We start from the raw sequence: 20,813 nt of genomic DNA, 5'->3' as shown, positions 1-20,813 counted from the left end.
AATTAGTGAGAAAAACAAAGTAACCCTGTCCTTGTGAAAAATCAGATACAGCTGGCCCACTATTAGAGCTTGAGGCTCAGAGAATCACCTTGCAGATGTGAGAGCAACAAGAAAAACAGTTTTCCAAGCGATGAACTTTAAATCAGCCTTGTAAGGCTGGTTCAAAAGGAAATAAGGTCAGTATTACAAGAACAAAGTTGAAATCCCAAGGATGGGCAAATTGCTTTCAAAGCAGTCTCAAGTGCAACACTCCTTTCATAAACTGACTACAAAGAGAAATGGAAGAAGGGGATCGTGGACAGACCAGCTGAGATGGTTGTAAGATGCACAAGATAAGCCATCATTGAGTAGCACACACAAATATTTTAAAACCAGAGGGGCAGACCCCATATTGTGCCTTCTGTTATTGGTTAGGCACGACCTAATAAATCTCTTCCACTTATAAACTTAAGATATTCTAGTTGTACGTTTTCTTTTCTCCATCACCTGTTGCACATTCTTATGGAACAAGTGCCTAAAAGGTTTCAAGATAGAATAATCCAGGTTGTCAACTGTAATTGCTCAGTGCTGGGGTGCACCAGTCACCCCTTTCACTGAGGAAGCAGATCAAGAGTGTGAGAAAGCTTGTAGTAATTGCCCATGGCCTATTCCATTAAAAGGGAGAACCAACTTTGTCTGAGCCATAAGGGGGTCATCACAATGACCTCTGGTAATTCTTTCTGAATCTTCAAAAGTACTTTGGGTATCAGCAGAAAGAGTGTAAATGCATACAGAAACATTCCTATCCAAGGGAAAGAGAATGCATCTGTCCTCCAAGCATGGCTGCAAGGATGTCTCACACAATTTTTCCAAATTTCTGTTTTGAAAGGAGGCAAACTGGTCAATTTGAGGTGCTCCCTACATCTGGACCTAGACCTGGAAGACCGCTGGTTCTGAGTTTCCATTCGTGAAGGTCCATCCAGGATGTGCTTAGTGCCTGCCTGTTACTATGTTTTGCTCTGATGGGATGCATGAAGCCTGAAGCATCAGATAATGATGTAAGGCTAGCTCCCAGGCCATCACTGATAACTGGCAAAGAGGATATGACCTTGCATGCCCCTTGTTTGTTCAAGTACCACATGACTAGGGTATTGTCTATCACCACTAAAAGTGGACCCAGGGACCATAAGGTGTGAACATTTAAGGCCTGTATCACTGTTAACATTTTTTTGATGTTTATGTGCTCTGTTGCATCTGAAGGACCCCATTCATGCCTTGCACTTGAACTCCACTGTGATAGAAAGGTCAATCTTGTCTTGTGATAAAAACGCTAGTCTTTTTTTCTATTTCTATCATATAACACAGGAAGCCAATTTTTTGACATGGTGTGAGACATGTATTTTGCAGTTTCAACTTTTCAGTCCAGGTGAGACAGAATGTCCAAGACATTGCCTAATGATTCTAAACATGTGGAACAGACTCTGCATAAATCAGCAAGTTATCTAAATAAGGGTAAATGTGGATGCCCTGGGTTGTGTAGTAAGCAACCACTGAAGCCAGGCAACTTTGTGAATACTTGAGGCACAGCAGACAGCCCAAAGGGTAATGCAGAAAACTGATAATAAGAGCCAGACACAGAGCAAATCCCATAGATTTCCTGAAGTTGGGAGCAACTGTAATATGATAATCATCTTTCAGATAGTACAGTTGTGTACACTTACCATAAATGCAGATGTTCAAGTGTATTCACTGTTGCAGTCATCACATTTGGGTTATCTTGCCAGGGGTAGCACTCAGTCAGCCCAAATACAAGGGGTTTAGTATTTCTGCGTCGGTTGCTGTCGCTCCAGGACTGACATCAGGTCATCTGTGGTATAACATTAGGCAGCCAATTCCATTACATCAGTTTTTTTTGCCCTAACTGTCAGGAGCCCCCAATAGTGAGCTAGGCTATGGTGGAAGAACACCACCAGTAGAAAATAAATACCAAAAATTCCTTGTAAGGAGAGAGAGAGAGAGAGAGAGAGAGAGAGAGAGAGAGAGAGAGAGAGAGAGAGAGAGAGAGAGAGAGAGAGAGAGAGAGAGAGAGAGAGAGATAGAGAGAGAGATAGAGAGAGAGATAGAGAGAGAGATAGAGAGAGATAGAGAGAGAGATAGAGAGAGATAGAGAGAGAGATAGAGAGAGAGATAGAGAGAGAGAGAGAGAGAGAGAGAGAGAGAGAGATAGAGAGAGAGAGAGATAGAGAGAGAGAGAGATAGAGAGAGAGAGAGAGAGAGAGATAGAGAGAGAGAGAGAGAGAGAGATAGAGAGAGAGATAGAGAGAGAGAGAGAGAGAGATAGAGAGAGACAAGGGGGAATGGAGGGAAACCAGGACTGCAACAGGGAATACACTCGAACATCTACATTTATGGTAAGTGTACACAACTGTACTATGTTCTTCGTATTTCACTGTTGCAACCATCACATTCGGGTTGATTCCCACAGCTGAAGAAAAGGGAGGCGGCAGTCAAGAAGACTGGGGGCTGGCTAGGATGCCCTGCAAGACTGTGGTGGCAAAGCCTTCTCTGGAATTGGACAAGATAGGCAGGTGGTAATGTTCGGTGAATGTATGAACAGATGTCTGGGTTGCAGCCTCCAGGATGTCCCTGGTGGGGATCCCTCTGAGAAAAGCTGCAGAGGTGGAGGTTTCTCTGGTGGAATGTGTCCTGACCCCCTTTGGGGGTGGTTTCCTGTGTCTGTAGCAGAAATGGATGCAGTGTGCTATCCATTTGGAGACTGTTTGTTTGGATAAGGCCTTGCCCTCTGCTCCTGCAGTGAAGCTGGCTAGCAATTGATCAGTTTTTTTAAAAGATTTAGTCTTGTCCAGGTAGAATCTGAGCTATCTGTGTGCACCTAGAGAGTGCAGAATCCTTTCCCCCATTTTTTGTGGGTTAGGAAAAAATGTGGGCAAATGGAAGGATTGGTTGATAGCCACACTGGACACCACCTTTGGCAAGAAGGATGCTCTTCTAGCTGAAGTGATGGCCAGAAGCAAGGCTGTCTTCCAAGAGAGGAATTTTAACTCTGCTGAAACTGTAGGTTCAAAGGGGGGAAGGGTGAGCTTTTCCAACAAAAAGTTAAGGTCCCAAGGTGTGGTAGGAGCTCTTCTGGGTGGCCTTAAGTTGTTAGCCACTCTTAGGAACTGTTTGATGAGAAGGTGTGAGAAGAGAGGTGGCTCTGAGCTGTAATGAGCAGAGATGGCAGAGGCATGAATTTTAATAGAAGAGAAGGATAGACCCCTGTGTAGTAGGTCTGCTAGGTAATCCGGGATGAGAGGTAGGGAGAGTTGTGCCTTTCCGGCTCCCTTAGCCTGGATCCAGGTGCAAAACCATTTCCCACTTGCCAGCATAGGATTTTCTAGTGCTGGGGCATCTGGCCTCACGTATAATATCTAGGACTTGTTTGCATAGGCTGGCAGCTTGAGGAGAGGTCAGGGAATAAGCCAGGCTGCCAGTTTGAGGGTCTGCAATTGGGGATGTATGAATTCTTCATTCCTCTGGGTCAGAAGTGTTGGGATCTGAGGTAGGTGCCATGGTGGCAGGGGTGACAGGCAGCACAACAGTGAGTACCAGTTCTGGCATCGGCAGTCGGGATTGCCCTCAGTTTTTCCTCCCTTATTTTGAGTAGTACTCTTGAAATGAGTGGAAGAGGGGGAAATGCATAGACCAAGAGGTTTACCCACTGAAAGGATAGTGCATCCACTTTCCAGGCCTTGCTGTGAGGTTCCCTGGTGCAGTATTTGCTGAGCTAATGATTGGAGGTGATGAGGTCCACCTTCAGGGTGCCCTATTTCTGGGTTACAAGGGTGAAGGTTCTGTGGTCTAGCTGCCACTCATGTGGGTCTAGCAGGTTTCTGCTTAAGTTGTCTGCCACAGAGTTTAGAGAGCTTGGCAGGAATTGTGCTAGCAGGTGTAGTTGCATGGCTGAGGCCATGTGCCAAAGGGTCATGGCGAGTCTGCAGAGAGGATAAGAGTGAGTCTGTCCCTGCTTGTTGATATATCACATCACTGTGGTGCTGTCTGTTTTGATCAGTAGATGCCCCGGGGAGAGTAGGGGTATGAAGGCTGTCAGGGCATGCTGAACAGCTAGCATCTCTTTTTGGTTGATGTGAAGATGTATTTGAGTCGGGCTCGAATGGCCCTGAATGCATCTGCCATCCAGGTATGCACCCCAGGCATAGTCTGATGCATCTGTGGTTAAGGTCTGGGTGGCGGAGGGTTGTGAGAAGGGAAGTCCCTTGTTGTGGTTGCATGCTACTGCCCACCAAAGAAAATCTTTCCTTAGACAAGATATCATTGGTATGATAGTTTCCAGATCTTGAGAGTGTTGACACCAAAGGCTTTTTAGGTACCACTGTAGTGTCGTCATATGCAGTCTGGCATAAGGAATGAGTAGAATGCAGGAGGCCATGAACCCTAGAGTTTGCAGTATTTTCCTTCTGGCAAGGGGTCTCTTACCCAGACCTCTTCTGCACCTAAATGGTTTTCATCTCCTGTACCTGAACCAGGTACTGGAACAGCCCTGGAGGTTGTGTCTGACTCCTAATATCACAGACAGTTGCAGGCTCATTCCATAGGGTGACAGGGAAAAAGTTAAATGGTTTGTGGGCTGCCTTAAGGCAAAAAAAGATTCACATACCTTAGGCAGAGGCATGCTTTTGTTGATTTTTTTTCTTTCAGGTGCAACCCGGTTTGATGCCATCAGGCTCGATTAAGTCAGGGGGAAAAAAAACACCAGTCAGAATAACACATTGACACTATTAAAAATGACCAAGGGTAGCAATGATAGAAAATATATACTATGTCCATACACAGGAAAAAGGGATAAAACTGCATAATATAGCAGAAACAGTTTGAAAATGTGCTAAACCTTGCTCTACAACCTGCGCAATGTAGTAAAGAACAGCATACACAGTCACAGTACCACCAAGTAAAACTCACTTGTCCAAACAGTGCCAAAAAGTCAAACAAATTCTTCTAAATCAAACAGAAACCATTTAAAACATTATAAACAAGAATTTACTTAAACATTCCCTTCACAAAAATGAAAAAAAATCTGCTTAGAAAATGAGAATAAAGTAATCTGAAGTACATTCACGATTTAACAATAAAATGGCTATAGCAGTGTTAAACCAGCTGTAAATATCTTCTAAATGAAGACAAAGGTGAAAAAAGCAATTACTTCCGAAAGACCTATCAGCCTGACGAGCCTGGTTTGCAAGGCCATGGAACTATCATCATGGAACTCATAAACAAAGACATTGGTAACCTCCAAACTCTGGATCCCACCCAGTTCGGGTTTGTGAAAGGCAGATCATGCCTCCTGAACCTGATCAACTTCTTTGAGGCAGTCGCCAAAGCCGTAGATGAGGGTAAGGTGGCTCACACAGCCTATCTTGACCTCGCCAAGGCTTTCGACACCATCCCCCATTCTGGAATTATAGCTAAACTAGGTATAAATCCCTATGTCACAAGATGGGTTGCCAACTGGCTCACTGACAGAATCCACACTGTAAAAGTTGCAGACTCCAAATCTGACCTCAAAGCAGTGACAAGTGAAGTACATTACAGTTGTGTACACTTACCATAAATGTAGATGTTCAAGTGTATTCACTGTTGCAGTCATTACATTTGGGTAATCCTGCTGGCAGGTTGCCCTCAGCCGGCCTGAATTCCAAAGTCTTGGGTCCTGCGTCGGCTGCTGTCGCCCCTTCCTTGATGTCATGTCGTCAGGGGTATAAAAGTAGCAGCAGATGCCATTTTCTTCATTTTTCTTGCCCCAGATGTCAGGTGCCCCCAAAAAGGGTAGCCAAACTTTATGTATATATTCAGAAATACACCAATATAAATTTTACCTTCATCTATAAGCAAATACATCACATAGGTAGTATAAATCAGAGAAGGAAAGATAAGATCCAAAAGAAAAAAGGGGGAAGGCGGGTGGGTAACCTGCACTGCAACAGTGAATACACTCTAACATCTACATTTATGGTAAGTGTACACAACTGTAATATGTTCGTGTTTCACTGTTGCAGTCATTACATTTGGGTAGAGTCCCAAAGCTATGGTTGGGAGGCTGGAACTAGACAGCAGTAGGAGTGGCTAAGAGGCCCTGCAGGACTGCAGTGGCAAAGCCTGCCCTGGATTTAGAGTAGAGTGGCAGATGATAATGCTTTGTGAAGGTGTGCACTGAACTCCAAGTAGCCGCCTCTAAAATGTCTCTGGTTGGTACTCCCCTGAGAAAGGCTGCTGAGGTGGCTGCAGCTCTGGTGTAATGAGGCCTAATGGCCTTAGGCACTGGCTTGCCATGGTGTAAGTAGCAGAAATGAATGCAGTGGCCTAACCACTTAGAAATAGTCTGCTTTGAGATAGGCTTCCCTTGTGATCCTGCAGCATATGCCACTAGTAATTGCTCTGTCTTCCTGAAAGCTTTGGTTCTGTCCAAGTAGAATCTAAGCTGTCTGTGTACGCCCAAAGAATGCAGAATTCTCTCCCCCTTGTTCTGTGGATTTCAATAAAGGGTTGGCAGATGGATGGCTTTGTTAAGAGCCACAGTGGACACTACTTTAAGCATAAATGTTGGGTTTGTCCTCAGGGAGACCCTGTCTTGATGAAAAATGATGAAAGGTTCCACAGCCATGAGCGCCTGCAGCTCTGAAACTCGTCTTGCAGAAGTAATTGCTAAGAGCAGAGCTGTTTTCCAAGATAAAAACTTCATATCAGCAATAGCAGCTAGCTCAAAAGGAGGCAGTGGGAGCTTCTTCCAAGACATAGTTGGGGTCCCATGCAGGTATTGATGATCTCCTTGGGGGCCTCTTAGGTACTGCCTTAATAAAGGGTGGAAAAAAGTGGTGGCTCTGTATTGTAATGAGCCGAAATGGCAGAGGCATGAATTCTGATTGATGAAAAAGATAGGCCTTTGTCCAGCATCTCAGTTAAGTATTGCAAAATCTGAGGAATATTTGGTACCACTGTATCAGTTCCTTGTGCCTGGTTCCAGGCACAGAATCTCTTCCATTTTCCACCATAAGACTTTCTAGTACTAGGCCCTCTGGCTTCCAGAATGACATCCATCACAGCTTTACCGAGTGGTGTTTTTTGTATGACTACATTATCCACCATGCTGCCAAGTTTAATGTCCTGAGTTGGCTGTGCATGATCTGATTGTTTTGTTGGGACAGTAGTCAAGGTATTTGAGGTAAGGACCAAGCTGGGTATAGAGATAAGTTCCTTAGTAATGGATACCAGTACTGGCGTGGCCAGTCTGGGGCAATCAGTATCATCTCTGGCTTCTCCTGTCTGACCTTTAGGAGCACCTTGGGGAGGAGAGGCAGTGGAGGAAAGGCATATACTGATATGTTTTTCCAGCTGAAAGATGGGGTGTCCACTTTCCATGCTTGCCTGTGATAAGTCCTTGTGCAGGATCATTTTAGTTGGTAATTGAGAGGGGAGGCAAATAGATCTATGTCCGGGCATCCCCATTTCCTTGTTATCATGCTGAAGACTTGTGGATCCAGCTTCCACTCATGGGGATCCATGAGGTTTCTGCTTTGTTCGTCTGCCAGAGTATTTTCCTTTCCTGGCAGGAATTGTGCCTGCAGATGTACTTGGTAAGTCAAAGCTGTGCCCCACAAGGTCATGGCTAGTCTGCAAAGGGGGTAAGAATGTGTGCCCCCCTGCTTGTTTATATACCACATGACCGTGGTGTTGTCTGTCTTTATCAGTAGTTGTTCCGGTTGAAGTAGGTCCTTGAAGGCTGTCAGTGCATTTTGAACAGCTAACATCTCTTTTTGATTGATATGTAGATGCATTTGGTTTGAGGACCATGTGCCCTGAATGCATCTTCCTGCCATGTGGACTCCCTAGGCATAGTATGACGCATCCATTGTTAGTGTCTGCCTGGATGGAGGTAATGTGAATGGCTGTTCCTTGTTCTGGTGACAAGCCTTTGCTCACCGTTGAAACTCCTGTTGCAGGCAGGGAATGAGAGTAATGACTGTTTCCAGGCTGTGGCAATGTTGAGTCCAAACACTTTTTAGGTACCACTGAAGTTCCTCATATACAGTCTTGCATATAGATCTAGTTGGATGCAGGAGGCCATGAAGCCCAAAGCCTGCAGAATTTTTCTTGCAGATAACTGGGCCTCTGTTAACAACATTTTGAAATAGGTAGTCAGTTGCCTTCTGGCGTGAGATGAGCCATATGGGCAGTTGTATTCAAGCTTGCACCCAGGAATATTATCTCTTGTGAGGGTACTAGTTTTGATTCCTTTTTGTTGACTGTGTACCCTAGGCATGTTAGAAGTCTTTTCACAAATGCCAGATGTTGAAGAAGAATGCCCTTGTTATCTGCTTGAATGAGACAGTCATCCAAGTAAGGATATATTTGTATTCCTCTGTCTCCAGAATGCAATTACTGGTGCCAGGCACTTTGTAAAGACCCTGGGCGCAATAGATAAGCCAAAGGGCAGTGCAGAAAATTGGTAATGCATTGAACCAGCCTTGAATCTTCGGTATCTTCTGCATGATTGTCTGATTGGAACATGCAGGTATACCTCTTAAATCAAAAGTCACAAGCCAAGCATTCTTGCCCTGCATGGGCAGAAGTTGCTGCAAAGTCAACATTTTGAATTTCGGAATATCCAGGAAAGTGTTCAGAATAGATAGGTCCAGTATCGGCCTCCAGGCCTTGTCCTTTCTGGGTACCAAGAACAGTCTTGAGAAAAATCCTTGGCCCTGCTCTTGCTCTGGTACTTGGTGAATGGCCCTCATGTCCATGAGGGATGAGACTTGTTTTTGTGCCTCTGTCCATTGATTTTTTGGCAGATCTGGCCAGCCATTTGCCTTTGGCAGAGTATGGAAATGGAACTTGTAGCCTTGGAACAAAAAACCACAGGAACCAGTCCGAAAAACCACTCCAAGACAAATAAACTTTAGCGCTTTCACCCACTTTAATGACGTGAACTTCATCAGAAATAATAGACAGTTTCCTATCCCTCATTTAAATACTTAGTAACAGGAAGTGATGTAACCTTCATAATTCAATAAAATTTATATAATGAATCAATCATATTCTTAGTTTTTTTGATAAAAACATCAAGTTATATAATACTTTTGTGAATTCAAAACAATTAATAAATTCTAATGAAATATATATCAAAAAATTCATGTATATATAAAAATACATAATATATTGTATAATGAAATAAACATTGAAACTTATATAATAAATATAAATAGTTATCTTAGACTAAAAACACTTTATGTTAATCACTTCATTTAGACCAGGGAAAGTGTCAGCTCCAAACAGAAGCTGCCATAAAGCTTCCTTTTGCTCTAATTTATTGTTTGTATCCCCTATAAATGTTCCCTTGTCTATGTAATCCAAAACGAAAAATTCAAACTTCTTAAAATCTGTACAAGAAAGTGCATGTCTAGCTAATGAATTATTTCTGTCTTTTTTCTTTATAGCCAACACATGTTCGTATATTCTACGTTTTAAGATTCTTTTAGTTTTACCAATGTAATAATTTTTGCATGTACAACAAGTAGCAATATACACTACATTCTCACTGTGACAATTAAAATATTTGTTAGCCCAGAAAGTCTGACCCAAATGTTCCATTGTGATAAATGATGAATTACTAATGAATCTGCATTGTTTGCAGTTCTTACATGCAAATGTCCCTTTTTTAATGCAAACCTTCCTCATGTTGTCCTTGTGTGTTGTTTTAGATGACTCCAACATCTGTTTGATGTTGGTGACCTTCTTATATGTAAACCTTGGTTTTAAACCTAACAGTATAGTTAAATCGTTGTCAAGAATAACTCTCCAATTTCTTTCTATCACCTCCTTAATACACCAGATTTCATTAACTATTGGTAAAGGAAAAGAAGTGTAGAATTCCTGTGTGTTTTGATTGCTACTATTTGAAACACAAACTGGAGGGACAACCAGCGTGTCTCTAGAAGTAAGAATAGGCTTTGCTACACCATTTCTCAGCGTGGAAACCTCTTTCTATTGTCACTAACCATTTTTCATCGTAGTCTCTCTGCATAAACAGCTGTCTAAGAACCATCAACTCATTCAAAAAAGTACTATCCTTAGAAGTTAACCTACTCAATCTAATCATTTGCCCCTTAATTACACCTTTTTTCATATGTGCTGGGTGCAAACTGTCCTTATGTAGGTATTGATTTGCAAAAAAAGACTTTCTATATATGTTACTAATAAATTGTCCAGTAGTTTGATCTATATTTAACGCCAAATCCAAAAAGTTAATTTGCTTGCCAAATCCACTTATTTTGAAAAAACAGAAAATCTGTTGCATCATTTAGGTCATTAACAAAGTTTACAAATTCTAAATATTCCCCAGACCACAGAAAAAACAAATAATCTATGTATCTGGTGTAAAGTTCCACTTTACTGTAGCTAGGGTGTACCTTAAGGAACTTCTGTTCCCAATTTGCCATCACTATATTGGCAAAGGCTGGCACAACTCTTGCCCCCATGGCCACACCTGACAGTTCTTTATACAAGAATTTGTTGAAACTGAAAAAATTGTTATCAAGTACCAATTCCATCAATGTACAGATGGTGTTTACTTTTAAAGCAGGGAAATCAGTGCTAGATGTAAGATATTCTCTCAAAGTCTAGTCCCTCATCTTGACTGGTAGAGGTGTATAAACTCCTCACATCAAGTGTGCCAATGAATATATTCTTGTCTGATATTCTATAATTACTCAGGATCTCCAGCAAATGCCAAGAGTCCCTTAAGTAATGTTCAGACCTCTGTACTATTGGATTTAGTACACTGTCTAACCATATGGAAATGTTTTCAGTCTTAGATGTTTAGCAGAAACAATAGGTCTAAAAGGTGGATTCCTTCCATTGTTCTGAATTTTTGGAATACCAAAAAAAGTAGCCATTTTGGGATACTCCACCAATAAAAAATCATAATCCCTATTGTCTATCTCACCTTGGCAAAGCATATCAAAAAGCAAAGTGTCCACTTTCCTGAAACTACACCTTATGAAGTCTAGAGAGACCTTCTTATATGTATTGGCATCTTCCAGTAGTAAATTTAGCGATTTTTCATAATCACTTGTATTCATAATTACTACTTTTCCCCCTTTGTCTGCTTTCATAGTTCTAATGTTAGAATTACTAGTAAGATTTTTTAATGCAAGCCATTCGTCATTGGTTAAATTATATTTTACATTGTGACATTTGATTTCTCTAAACTCCTTCTCACAAATGTTCTGAAAAACCTGCAAAGTGTTGACCAAAGGTGGATTAAAAACACTTGGTTTACTAGGTGTTGAAAATGTCTGTTGCCATGTGTTATTTACTTCTTTCATAATATATTTGAGATTGAGTTTACGCAAATAAAGCCTAAAATCTACCATCAGTTTCCCCAAATTCACTCCAAATGTAGGAATGAAGGAGAACCCTTTTAACACATTACTTGTTGCTGCAGAAAGAGACACATTGCTTAAATTCACAATGTCAGTGTTAAAATTTTTATCACTTGGAAGTGGATTTACCACCTCCGTTTGTTCTTCCCCTTTGTTTTCCCCTTCTGCTATGTTGAATTGTACCATTTGGTAGTCCGTTTCTTGAAAGTCCCCTGTTTTAGAAAAGGACTAGAACTCTGTCCATTTGAAGTGCTTACCACTTCAGCAAAGCTTGTCCCAGCTTCAGCTGCTGTATTTGGATTATCATCTTCATTGTGGGACAGTTCTTTGTTGGATGTTGCCATTTCAACCTGGTTTGACCTTTGGGAAGTGTCCTTATTGATAGTATTAGTCCCTTCACTAAAACTTGTTACTTTACCTACCATATTTGTGTGCAAATTAGTGTTGTTAGAGACCTGTTTTGAAAACTTGTCATCATCTATACTGCAAATATAAGCTTGATTAAGCTTATATGCATAAATGTCTCTTTTTAATTTGTTTTGCTTCCTTGCAATGATAGTCGCTCTGTGTCTGTCAGCCTTTGCTTCGACACCATTATATAATGTCAATAAATCGTTAAAGCAACTATGATTTTTGATGCTTTCATCCAACGACTTAATACTGTCTCTAACCTTAACTATCTCTTTCTCATAATGTGCCACCAACACACGCATCATGGCCAATCCAGTTTCATTGTAAAGTTCAATCAAGGTGTTACACAAATCGTCCCCAGGTGAAACACAATTAGGGAACTTGGCCATCCTTAAACCCTGTGGCACAACTTTACGCTTAATGCACTCTCCCAAATATTGTACTTCCAAAACCAAAGTAACGTGTTTGAACACTAATCTCTCCATTTCGAAAATACATTTTTTGCATGAATTAATGTCATTTAGTTGTTTACTTAGTCTTGTTTGCAGAAACATCCACCACCATAGAAAATGGATTTTCTTTGAATTTACAAACATAATTCCACACGTTATTCTCTGCCAAATTCCGTCGCTCACCTCCTTCACCATTCCAGTTCTCAGGATCAACACCACTGTTAGCGTTCGTGACGTGCAGAGGGTGTGGCTCTTCAAAAGTTTGAAAATTTAAAGTGCCCTCACCCTTTTGTTCTTTTAAAGATTGTAACTGTCCTTGCAGACAGTTTTTGACTATCTTTGTGATAGTAACAGATAGTCTTTGTTGAAAATCAGATGTCTTTAATATATCATCCCCTCTATCCTGGATAGAATAGGTAGATAGATTTAGCAGGACGTCTTGCAAAGAAACCTCAAAGGCCATGAACTGGTTCCCATACTAAAGAATTAGACGAATGAAAAAAACTTTTAAAACACAAATGGAACACTGGAACAAAAAAACCACAGGAACCAGTCCGAAAAACCATTCCAAGACAAATAAACTTTAGTGCTTTCATCCACTTTAATGACGTGAACTTCATCAGAAATAATAGACAGTTTCCTATCCCTCATTTAAATACTTAGTAACAGGAAGTGATGTAACCTTCATCATTTAATAAAAATTATATAATGAATCAATCATATTCTTAGTTTTTTTGATAAAAACATCAAGTTATATAATACTTTTATGAATTCAAACCAATTAATCAATTCTAATGAAACGTATATCAAAAAATTCATGTATATATAAAAATACATAATATATTGTATAATTAAATAAATATTGAAACTTATATAATAAATATAAATAGTTATCTTTAATCCACCTTTGGTCAACACTTTGCAGGTTTTTCAGAACATTTGTGAGAAGGAGTTTAGGGAAATCAAATGTCACAATGTAAAATATAATTTAACCAATGACGAATGGCTTGCATTAAAAAATCTTACTAGTAATTCTAACATTAGAACTATGAAAGCAGACAAAGGGAGAAAAGTAGTAATTATGAATACAAGTGATTATGAAAAATCGCTAAATTTACTACTGGAAGATGCCAATACATATAAGAAGGTCTCTCTAGACTTCATAAGGTGTAGTTTCAGGAAAGTGGACACTTTGCTTTTTGATATGCTTTGCCAAGGTGAGATAGACAATAGGGATTATGATTTTTTATTGGTGGAGTATCCCAAAATGGCTACTTTTTTTGGTATTCCAAAAACTCAGAACAATGGAAGGAATCCACCTTTTAGACCTATTGTTTCTGCTAAACAATCTAAGACTGAAAACATTTCCATATGGTTAGACAGTGTACTAAATCCAATAGTACAGAGGTCTGAACATTACTTAAGGGACTCTTGGCATTTGCTGGAGATCCTGAGTAATTATAGAATATCAGACAAGAATATATTCATTGGCACACTTGATGTGAGGAGTTTATACACCTCTATCAGTCAAGATGAGGGACTAGACTTTATGAGAGAATATCTTACATCTAGCACTGATTTCCCTGCTTTAAAAGTAAACACCATCTGTACATTGATGGAATTGGTACTTGATAATTTTTTCAGTTTCAACAAATTCTTGTATAAACAACTGTCAGGTGTGGCCATGGGGGCAAGAGTTGCGCCAGCCTTTGCCAATATAGGGATGGCAAACTGGGAACAGAAGTTCCTTAAGGTACACCCTAGCTACAGTAAAGTGGAACTTTACACCAGATACATAGATGATTTGTTTTTTCTGTGGTCAGGGGAATATTTAGAATTTGTAAACTTTGTTAATGACCTCAATGATACAACAGATTTTCTGTTTTTCAAAATAAGTGGATTTGGCAAGCAAATTAACTTTTTGGATTTGGCGTTAAATATAGATCAAACTAATGGACAATTTATTAGCAACATATATAGAAAGTCTTGTTTTGCAAATCAATACCTACATAAGGACAGTTTGCACCCAGCACATATGAAAAAAGGTGTAATTAAGGGGCAAATGATTAGATTGAGTAGGTTAACATCTAAGGATAGTACTTTTTTGAATGAGTTGATGGTTCTTAGACAGCTGTTTATGCAGAGAGGCTATGATGAAAAATGGTTAGTGACAAAAGAAAAAGAGGTTTCCATGCTGAGAAATGGTGTAGCAAAGCCTATTCTTACTTCCAGAGACACACCGATTGTCCCTCCAGTTTGTGTTTCAAATAGTAGCAATCAAAACACACAGGAATTCTACACTTCTTTTCCTTTACCAATAGTTAATGAAATCTGGTGCATTAAGGAGGTGATAGAAAGAAATTGGAGAATTATTCTTGGCAACAAAGATTTAACTATACTGTTAGGTTTAAAACCAAGGTTTACATATAAGAAGGTCACCAACATCAAACAGATGTTGGAGTCATTTAAAACAACACACAAGGACAACATGAGGAAGGTTTGCATTAAAAAAGGGACATTTGCATGTAAGAACTGCAAACAATGCAGATTCATCAGTAATTCATCATTTATCACAATGGAACATTTGGGTCAGACTTTCTGGGCTAACAAATATTTTAATTGTCACAGTGAGAATGTAGTGTATATTGCTACTTGTTGTACATGCAAAAATTATTACATTGGTAAAACTAAAAGAATCTTAAAACATAGAATATACGAACATGTGTTGGCTATAAAGAAAAAAGACAGAAATAATTCATTAGCTAGACATGCACATTCTTGTACAGATTTTAAGAAGTTTGAATTTTTCGTTTTGGATTACATAGACAAGGGAACATTTATAGGGGATACAAACAATAAATTAGAGCAGAAGGAAGCTTTATGGCAGCTTCTGTTTGGAGCTGACACTTTCCCTGGTCTAAATGAAGTGATTAACATAAAGTGTTTTTTAGTCTAAGATAACTATTTATATTTATTATATAAGTTTCAATATTTATTTCATTATACAATATATTATGTATTTTTATATATACATTATTTTTTGATATACATTTCATTAGAATTGATTAATTGTTTTGAATTCATAAAAGTATTATATAACTTGATGTTTTTATCAAAAAAACTAAGAATATGATGATTGATTCATTATATAATTTTTATTAAATTATGAAGGTTACATCACTTCCTGTTACTAAGTATTTAAATGAGGGATAGGAACCTGTCTATTATTTCTGATGAAGTTCACATCATTAAAGTGGATGAAAGCACTAAAGTTTATTTGTCTTGGAGTGGTTTTTCGGACTGGTTCCTGTGGTTTTTTGTTCCAGTGTTCCACTTGTGTTTTAAAAGTTTTTTTCGAACTTGTAGCCTTGTGACACCATATTTAGAACCCACTTGTCCTGGATTATGACGTGCCAATTTTGAGCAAAAAGTGCTAATTTTCCCCCTAAGGGTGCTGCCAGAAGGTAAGTGCTTGGTGCAGGCAGGGGGAAGTCATTGGGACTGTTTTCTGTATGTTTGTGATCTATCTTCTCCAGCTTTGGAGGTAGAAGCCCCCCATTGCTTGGGGCCTATAAGAACCTTGCACCTGGGATCTGCCCCTTTAAGGACTGTCTGACACAGGAAAGGACCAATTCTTTGTAGGCCAGTGTCTACTAAACCTAGGTGGCTGTACTTGTAAAAAATCTGACAGTTTGCATAGATTTAGCTTTGTCCTCCATTTTCTTTAACACCTCTTCTGCCTTAACACCAAACAAAGTATCATGCTGTAAAGGTGCATCTAGTAATTTTACTTTAACATGATCAGGCAGATTTTGTTCCTTTAATCAAGCATGCCTCCTAATTACAGAACCTGTAATTGCGGCCCTGCAGGAGGCCTCCAAAGAATCAAAACCACATTGCAAAGTATGTTTTCCAACTTAGTCTGCTGCATACAATAAATCCTGCATTTTCTTGTTTTCTGCACATTCAGAATTTAACATTTTCTGTTTAAGCAATCCCATGACATGCTGCTGATACTTAAGCATATGCAATTGACAGTTTAAGGCCTTTATAACCAAAGTTGCAGATGTGTAAACCTTTTTTCCCCATCTATCCAGTGCCCCTGAATCTCTTGTCAGAGGAGGTTGGTTTTTTTGCAGTGGAAATATCTAATGTCTAATATCCGTCAGGCTTAACAGGAGCTGGGGGTAGAGTGTCAGGGGTCAGCCTAGGCCCCGAAAATACATCATCTACAATGTCTAACAGGTGGAATGGCTAGAGACCTGTGCTGAGGTAGTAAAAAAAAAAATCCCTGAGCCTCTTTTTAGATTCTGAAAAATCTTGGCTCTCCCAGCAGAAATGCTCCCTCATGGTATGCAAGGTTTCCCCAAAGGAATAGTCCTCAGGAGGAAATGCTGAAGGTATAGATTCTTCAGCATCAGAATCCTCATAGGGGGGCAGAGAATATTCCTGATCAGAAGAGGAATCAGAAGAAATAGAAACCTGATCTGAAGATTCATAGTCGGTGTCTTGCCTAGGCCTCTTATCAGAAGGGGATGGGAACCCCTGATCAAAGTAATCAAGTCTTCGGCCATTTTGAGCATCTGTGTTTTTTGGGCATATAGGCCTGTCCACGTGGTTTTTGAGTTTGTTTCCTTGCTTTAGAAGGTGCTTTAGTCTTTGCCTTTGAAGCTGAAGTCGTTTTAATGTAAAGATGTTTAGGTCTGAATACACCCTCAGAATCCAGTACCTGCTCAGCGGCTTCGGACCCATCTGAGGGATTAGCGTCCGAGGCACCGATACCTTGAGTATCCAGCGGCATGGCCGACTCCACGTGGGAGTCGGTAGCGGCCTGCGACTCTAAAGTAGCGAGCATCAGGGGCTGCAAAAGTGCCTCACTGAGAACCGGCAAACCGGCGACTGGCTTAGGAGAAGCTTCGTCGTCGGTTTTGGGCCTCGGTTGTTTTTCTCTATCCTTTTCTTTGCGTTTTTTGTAAACTCTGGTAGTCGGATGGCTATCCGATGACATTTCAGGATAATTATACCGGCGTCCAAAAAAGTTTAAAGCAAAATCATACCAACCAACGCTTAATAGTGCGTTGGTTAAATCTAGCACAAAACCAACAACCAGTAACGTTGTGATCAGGGCCTAGGCAAGGAATACAGTAAGAATGAAAATCCTTATGTTTTCCACAAGAAATACAATTATTAACTTTTTCTGACATCGGTCTGGAGCAAGAAAAAAGTTTCCCCAATGGGGTACTTAGCTTTATTGAATACTTCGGATCTGAAACGCAAACACAAAAATCTCAGGAGTCGGCCGTACGACACTTGCGAACTGCTTCTGCTTCGGGCACTGCGTGGCAAGAAAAACTGAAGATAATGGTGTCGGCTGCTTCTTTTATACCTCTGATGACCTGACGTCAGGGAAGGGGCGACAGCAGCCGACGCAGGACCCAAGACTTTGGAATTCAGGCCGGCTGAGGGCAACCTGCCAGCAGGATTACCCAAATGTAATGACTGCAACAGTGAAACACGATGAACTTCACAGGGTTCCGTCCTAGGACCTCTGCTGTTTGAGATCTACTTCTCTGAAGTATAGGCTAACACATAAGGCCTCTGGCTAACAAGTTCGTAGAGGACTGCAAAATAGGAGCCATAGTCAAGTCTCCAAAAGATGTGGACATCCTACAGAAGGGCCTCGCTGAGACAGATGCCTGGTGTCAGAGCCATGGCCTCAAGCTCAGTGCCAAAAAGTGCAGTGTCATCTCCTTTGGTAAAAACTCTGTACCCATGAACTACCACATAGGCAGCAATCTACTTAACACCGAATGCGTGATAAGAGGCCTTGGGACCCGTAGTCTCTCCTTTGATAGTCACATCACCACAGTAGTCAGGAAGTTCTTCTATGTGGCACACCTCATCATAAAAGGGTTCTCATCCATGAAAAAAGAGGTAATTGCTCCCCTCTACTCATCACTCATTAGACCCATTATAGAGTACAATGCCCCTTTTGGAATGTACCTCACAAGACATCTGCAGCAGCTGGAAAGGCCACAGAAGTACCTCACAAGGAGGATTACTGGCCTCAAACAAATGCCCTTCACTGACCGCCTCAAAACCCCCCAGCTTTACTCCATAGCATATCACGTACTCCAAGGTGATCTCTGCCTAACATATAAAGCTATGTCAAACCCAGAGCTGTTGGACATGCTACACCTAAAGAAATCCCAATCCCTCCGAGCTACACGCGCCAGGGACCTAAACCTTGTCATCACAATAAACAGGACACGCTGGAGGGATAGATTCCTGTCCCAGAGACTTCCTATACTCTGGAACAAGCTACCCATCTATGTCAAGCAAAGTTCTTCATTAGCACTCTTCAAGAAAAATCTTGATGAGTGGATGGGAAATAGGAAATACACCCCGGGGATCACTTGTGTCTCTGCTGGACTGTGGCACAGGAAAATAACTTTCTTGGGTGGCGTAAGCTATGGAACCTTGCTGGCTAGGCTTACATAGGCCCTTGGGCCAATAGCCTAGTACCTACTTATGAACCTACGAAGCAGATAAACAGACATGATTAAATCGCAGATCTACATTCATAAGACAGTCCCTAGTGTTTAATTGACACAAAAGGACTTCAGTTTCCCAGTACAAGTCAAAAAGCACTTTAGAAAATGTCCCATAACTGCTTAAAGGTAGTACTGAATTAACAGCAGTAGTAAATAGCAAATATGTTACATTAAAATATTAATACAGATACATATATATATTTAGTTTTATTTATATATATATATATATATATATATATATATACATACATATATACACACACATACACATATATATGTATGTCTACTATAAATATATATATATATATATATATATATATATATATATATATATACACACACACACACATATACATATATATATATATATACCTATATATATATATATATATATATATATATATATATATATATATATATATATATTACACACACACAGACATTTTTAAATAAAAATAAATCAAAAATATATAATAATAAAGAGGAAGGGAAGTTCCCAAAAGGATTTTATCTGAGTCTGGAAGCTGCAATCCACCAATGCAGGCTGCTGAGGAGATTCAACGATGTTGTGTCTTTCGGGTTTTCCTGGTTAGGGGTCGCCACAGCGGAACTCCGGTCCATTATTGATGGGCAGTAGATTTTTATGTGCCGAGTTGCCGGCCCTGATGCACAACCTTCAATGAAGGTAAAAAGACTGGACAAGAGACTTTCTGTGAAGAGGGTAAGGTTCTCTGGTGGGAGGCTCTTAGCCAATTCCCTATCACAGGGGGTCAGAAAAGGGAATTCTGAACTCCGGAAAGCTGCCAGTATGGGTCTGTTCAGGTAGAGAACCCATATGCCATTGAGGCACTGTGAATGATGAGCACACAAGGCTGCATGCAACAAAAGGGTAGCAGTCTGCCAGAAAAGCACATATTTTTTTCCTTCTTTTTTTGCCTAAAAGCAGAGAAGTCAGCTGAACCTTGATGGCGTTTGTCAATGGGCATCTAGTCAAAACAGCAGGCATCTATACCAAGTCTATTCTCAAAGAAAAAAAATGCCACATGGTTGTCAAATGCTTTGGATGCAACAGAGATGTAGCATGTCTTGTGGTATGCAGATTTCCTAACTCATGCAACACAATCACAGAAGGACTGGATTTTCTGAACACTCAGTTACAAACTGTGAGGCATTTCAGTCAAGCAAGCACTCCACCACAACCACAACCCACAAATCATTTGCAGCAAGTTGAAAAAAGTTAAGGTTACCTTATGCTTTCCTTGCAGATCTAGAGCCAGGCATAAATTGCATTTTGTACAATGAAAGAACTTCTCTTTTGGGCCAATTCTATTAAAGACAAAATAAATGCATCACTTACCAATGTACGTCTTTTAAAACAGCTCTTTTATACTATCTTCAACTCAACTATGCCATATCAGATGATCAGCTGATGAGCAGATGATCTTTCACACAAGCAGAGACTTTATGCAGTTAAGTGCACCTTCCTGCAACAGAAAAGTAGTTTTGGATCCAAACAGCTAAGCACTCTTGATGCACCTGAAACATGTAAAAAGCACCTACTTGCAAGATATTACTACTGTAGTTTGCTTCAAAGTAGTTAAGTGAAGTTCCACCATAAATTAGGATCTTTAAAACTGCACCCACAGAGAATGTTTCTAAATGCATGGACCTGCAACAGCAGATGCGAGTACTAGTCAAGTTTTCCCCGACATCCCAGATGCATCTATGTGGAGACTTTCCATCAATTACACCAGTACTTTAATCCCTATAAATGCAGGTCTTTCTATTCTACTCTGAATAAAACTAATGATGCTAATCTTCTTCAGATTATGTGGTTAAAAGGCCTAGAAGCCTCTTTTAAAAAAATAATTTATGGAGATTAGGAAGGTAACTAGCTTTGAAGAAAAATATCAAACTTCCATTTGTACAATTAATACTGTACATAAAAATTTACCCTGTCA

The 20,813-nt window shown here is 40.1% G+C and overlaps 1 protein-coding gene across 2 annotated transcripts in view; it reads right to left on the bottom strand.

Annotated features, from left to right (window-relative positions):
- Positions 1-20,813, bottom strand: part of RCHY1 (ring finger and CHY zinc finger domain containing 1) — a 690,901-nt gene that overhangs the window by 383,212 nt on the left and 286,876 nt on the right. For both annotated transcript variants that reach the window (XM_044061114.1, XM_044061115.1), the window contains exon 4: positions 20,100-20,178. In XM_044061114.1, coding sequence (XP_043917049.1) covers positions 20,100-20,178 — 79 coding nt within the window. The remainder of the gene's footprint in view (positions 1-20,099; positions 20,179-20,813) is intronic.

This window comes from Protopterus annectens, chromosome 2.part0, assembly GCF_019279795.1.
Source record: "Protopterus annectens isolate FY-2018-M chromosome 2.part0, PAN1.0, whole genome shotgun sequence".
Taxonomy (NCBI): Eukaryota; Metazoa; Chordata; order Ceratodontiformes; family Protopteridae; genus Protopterus; species Protopterus annectens.
Note: the sequence above shows the minus strand (reverse complement) of the source record. Positions and strands in the feature narration are given on the sequence as shown.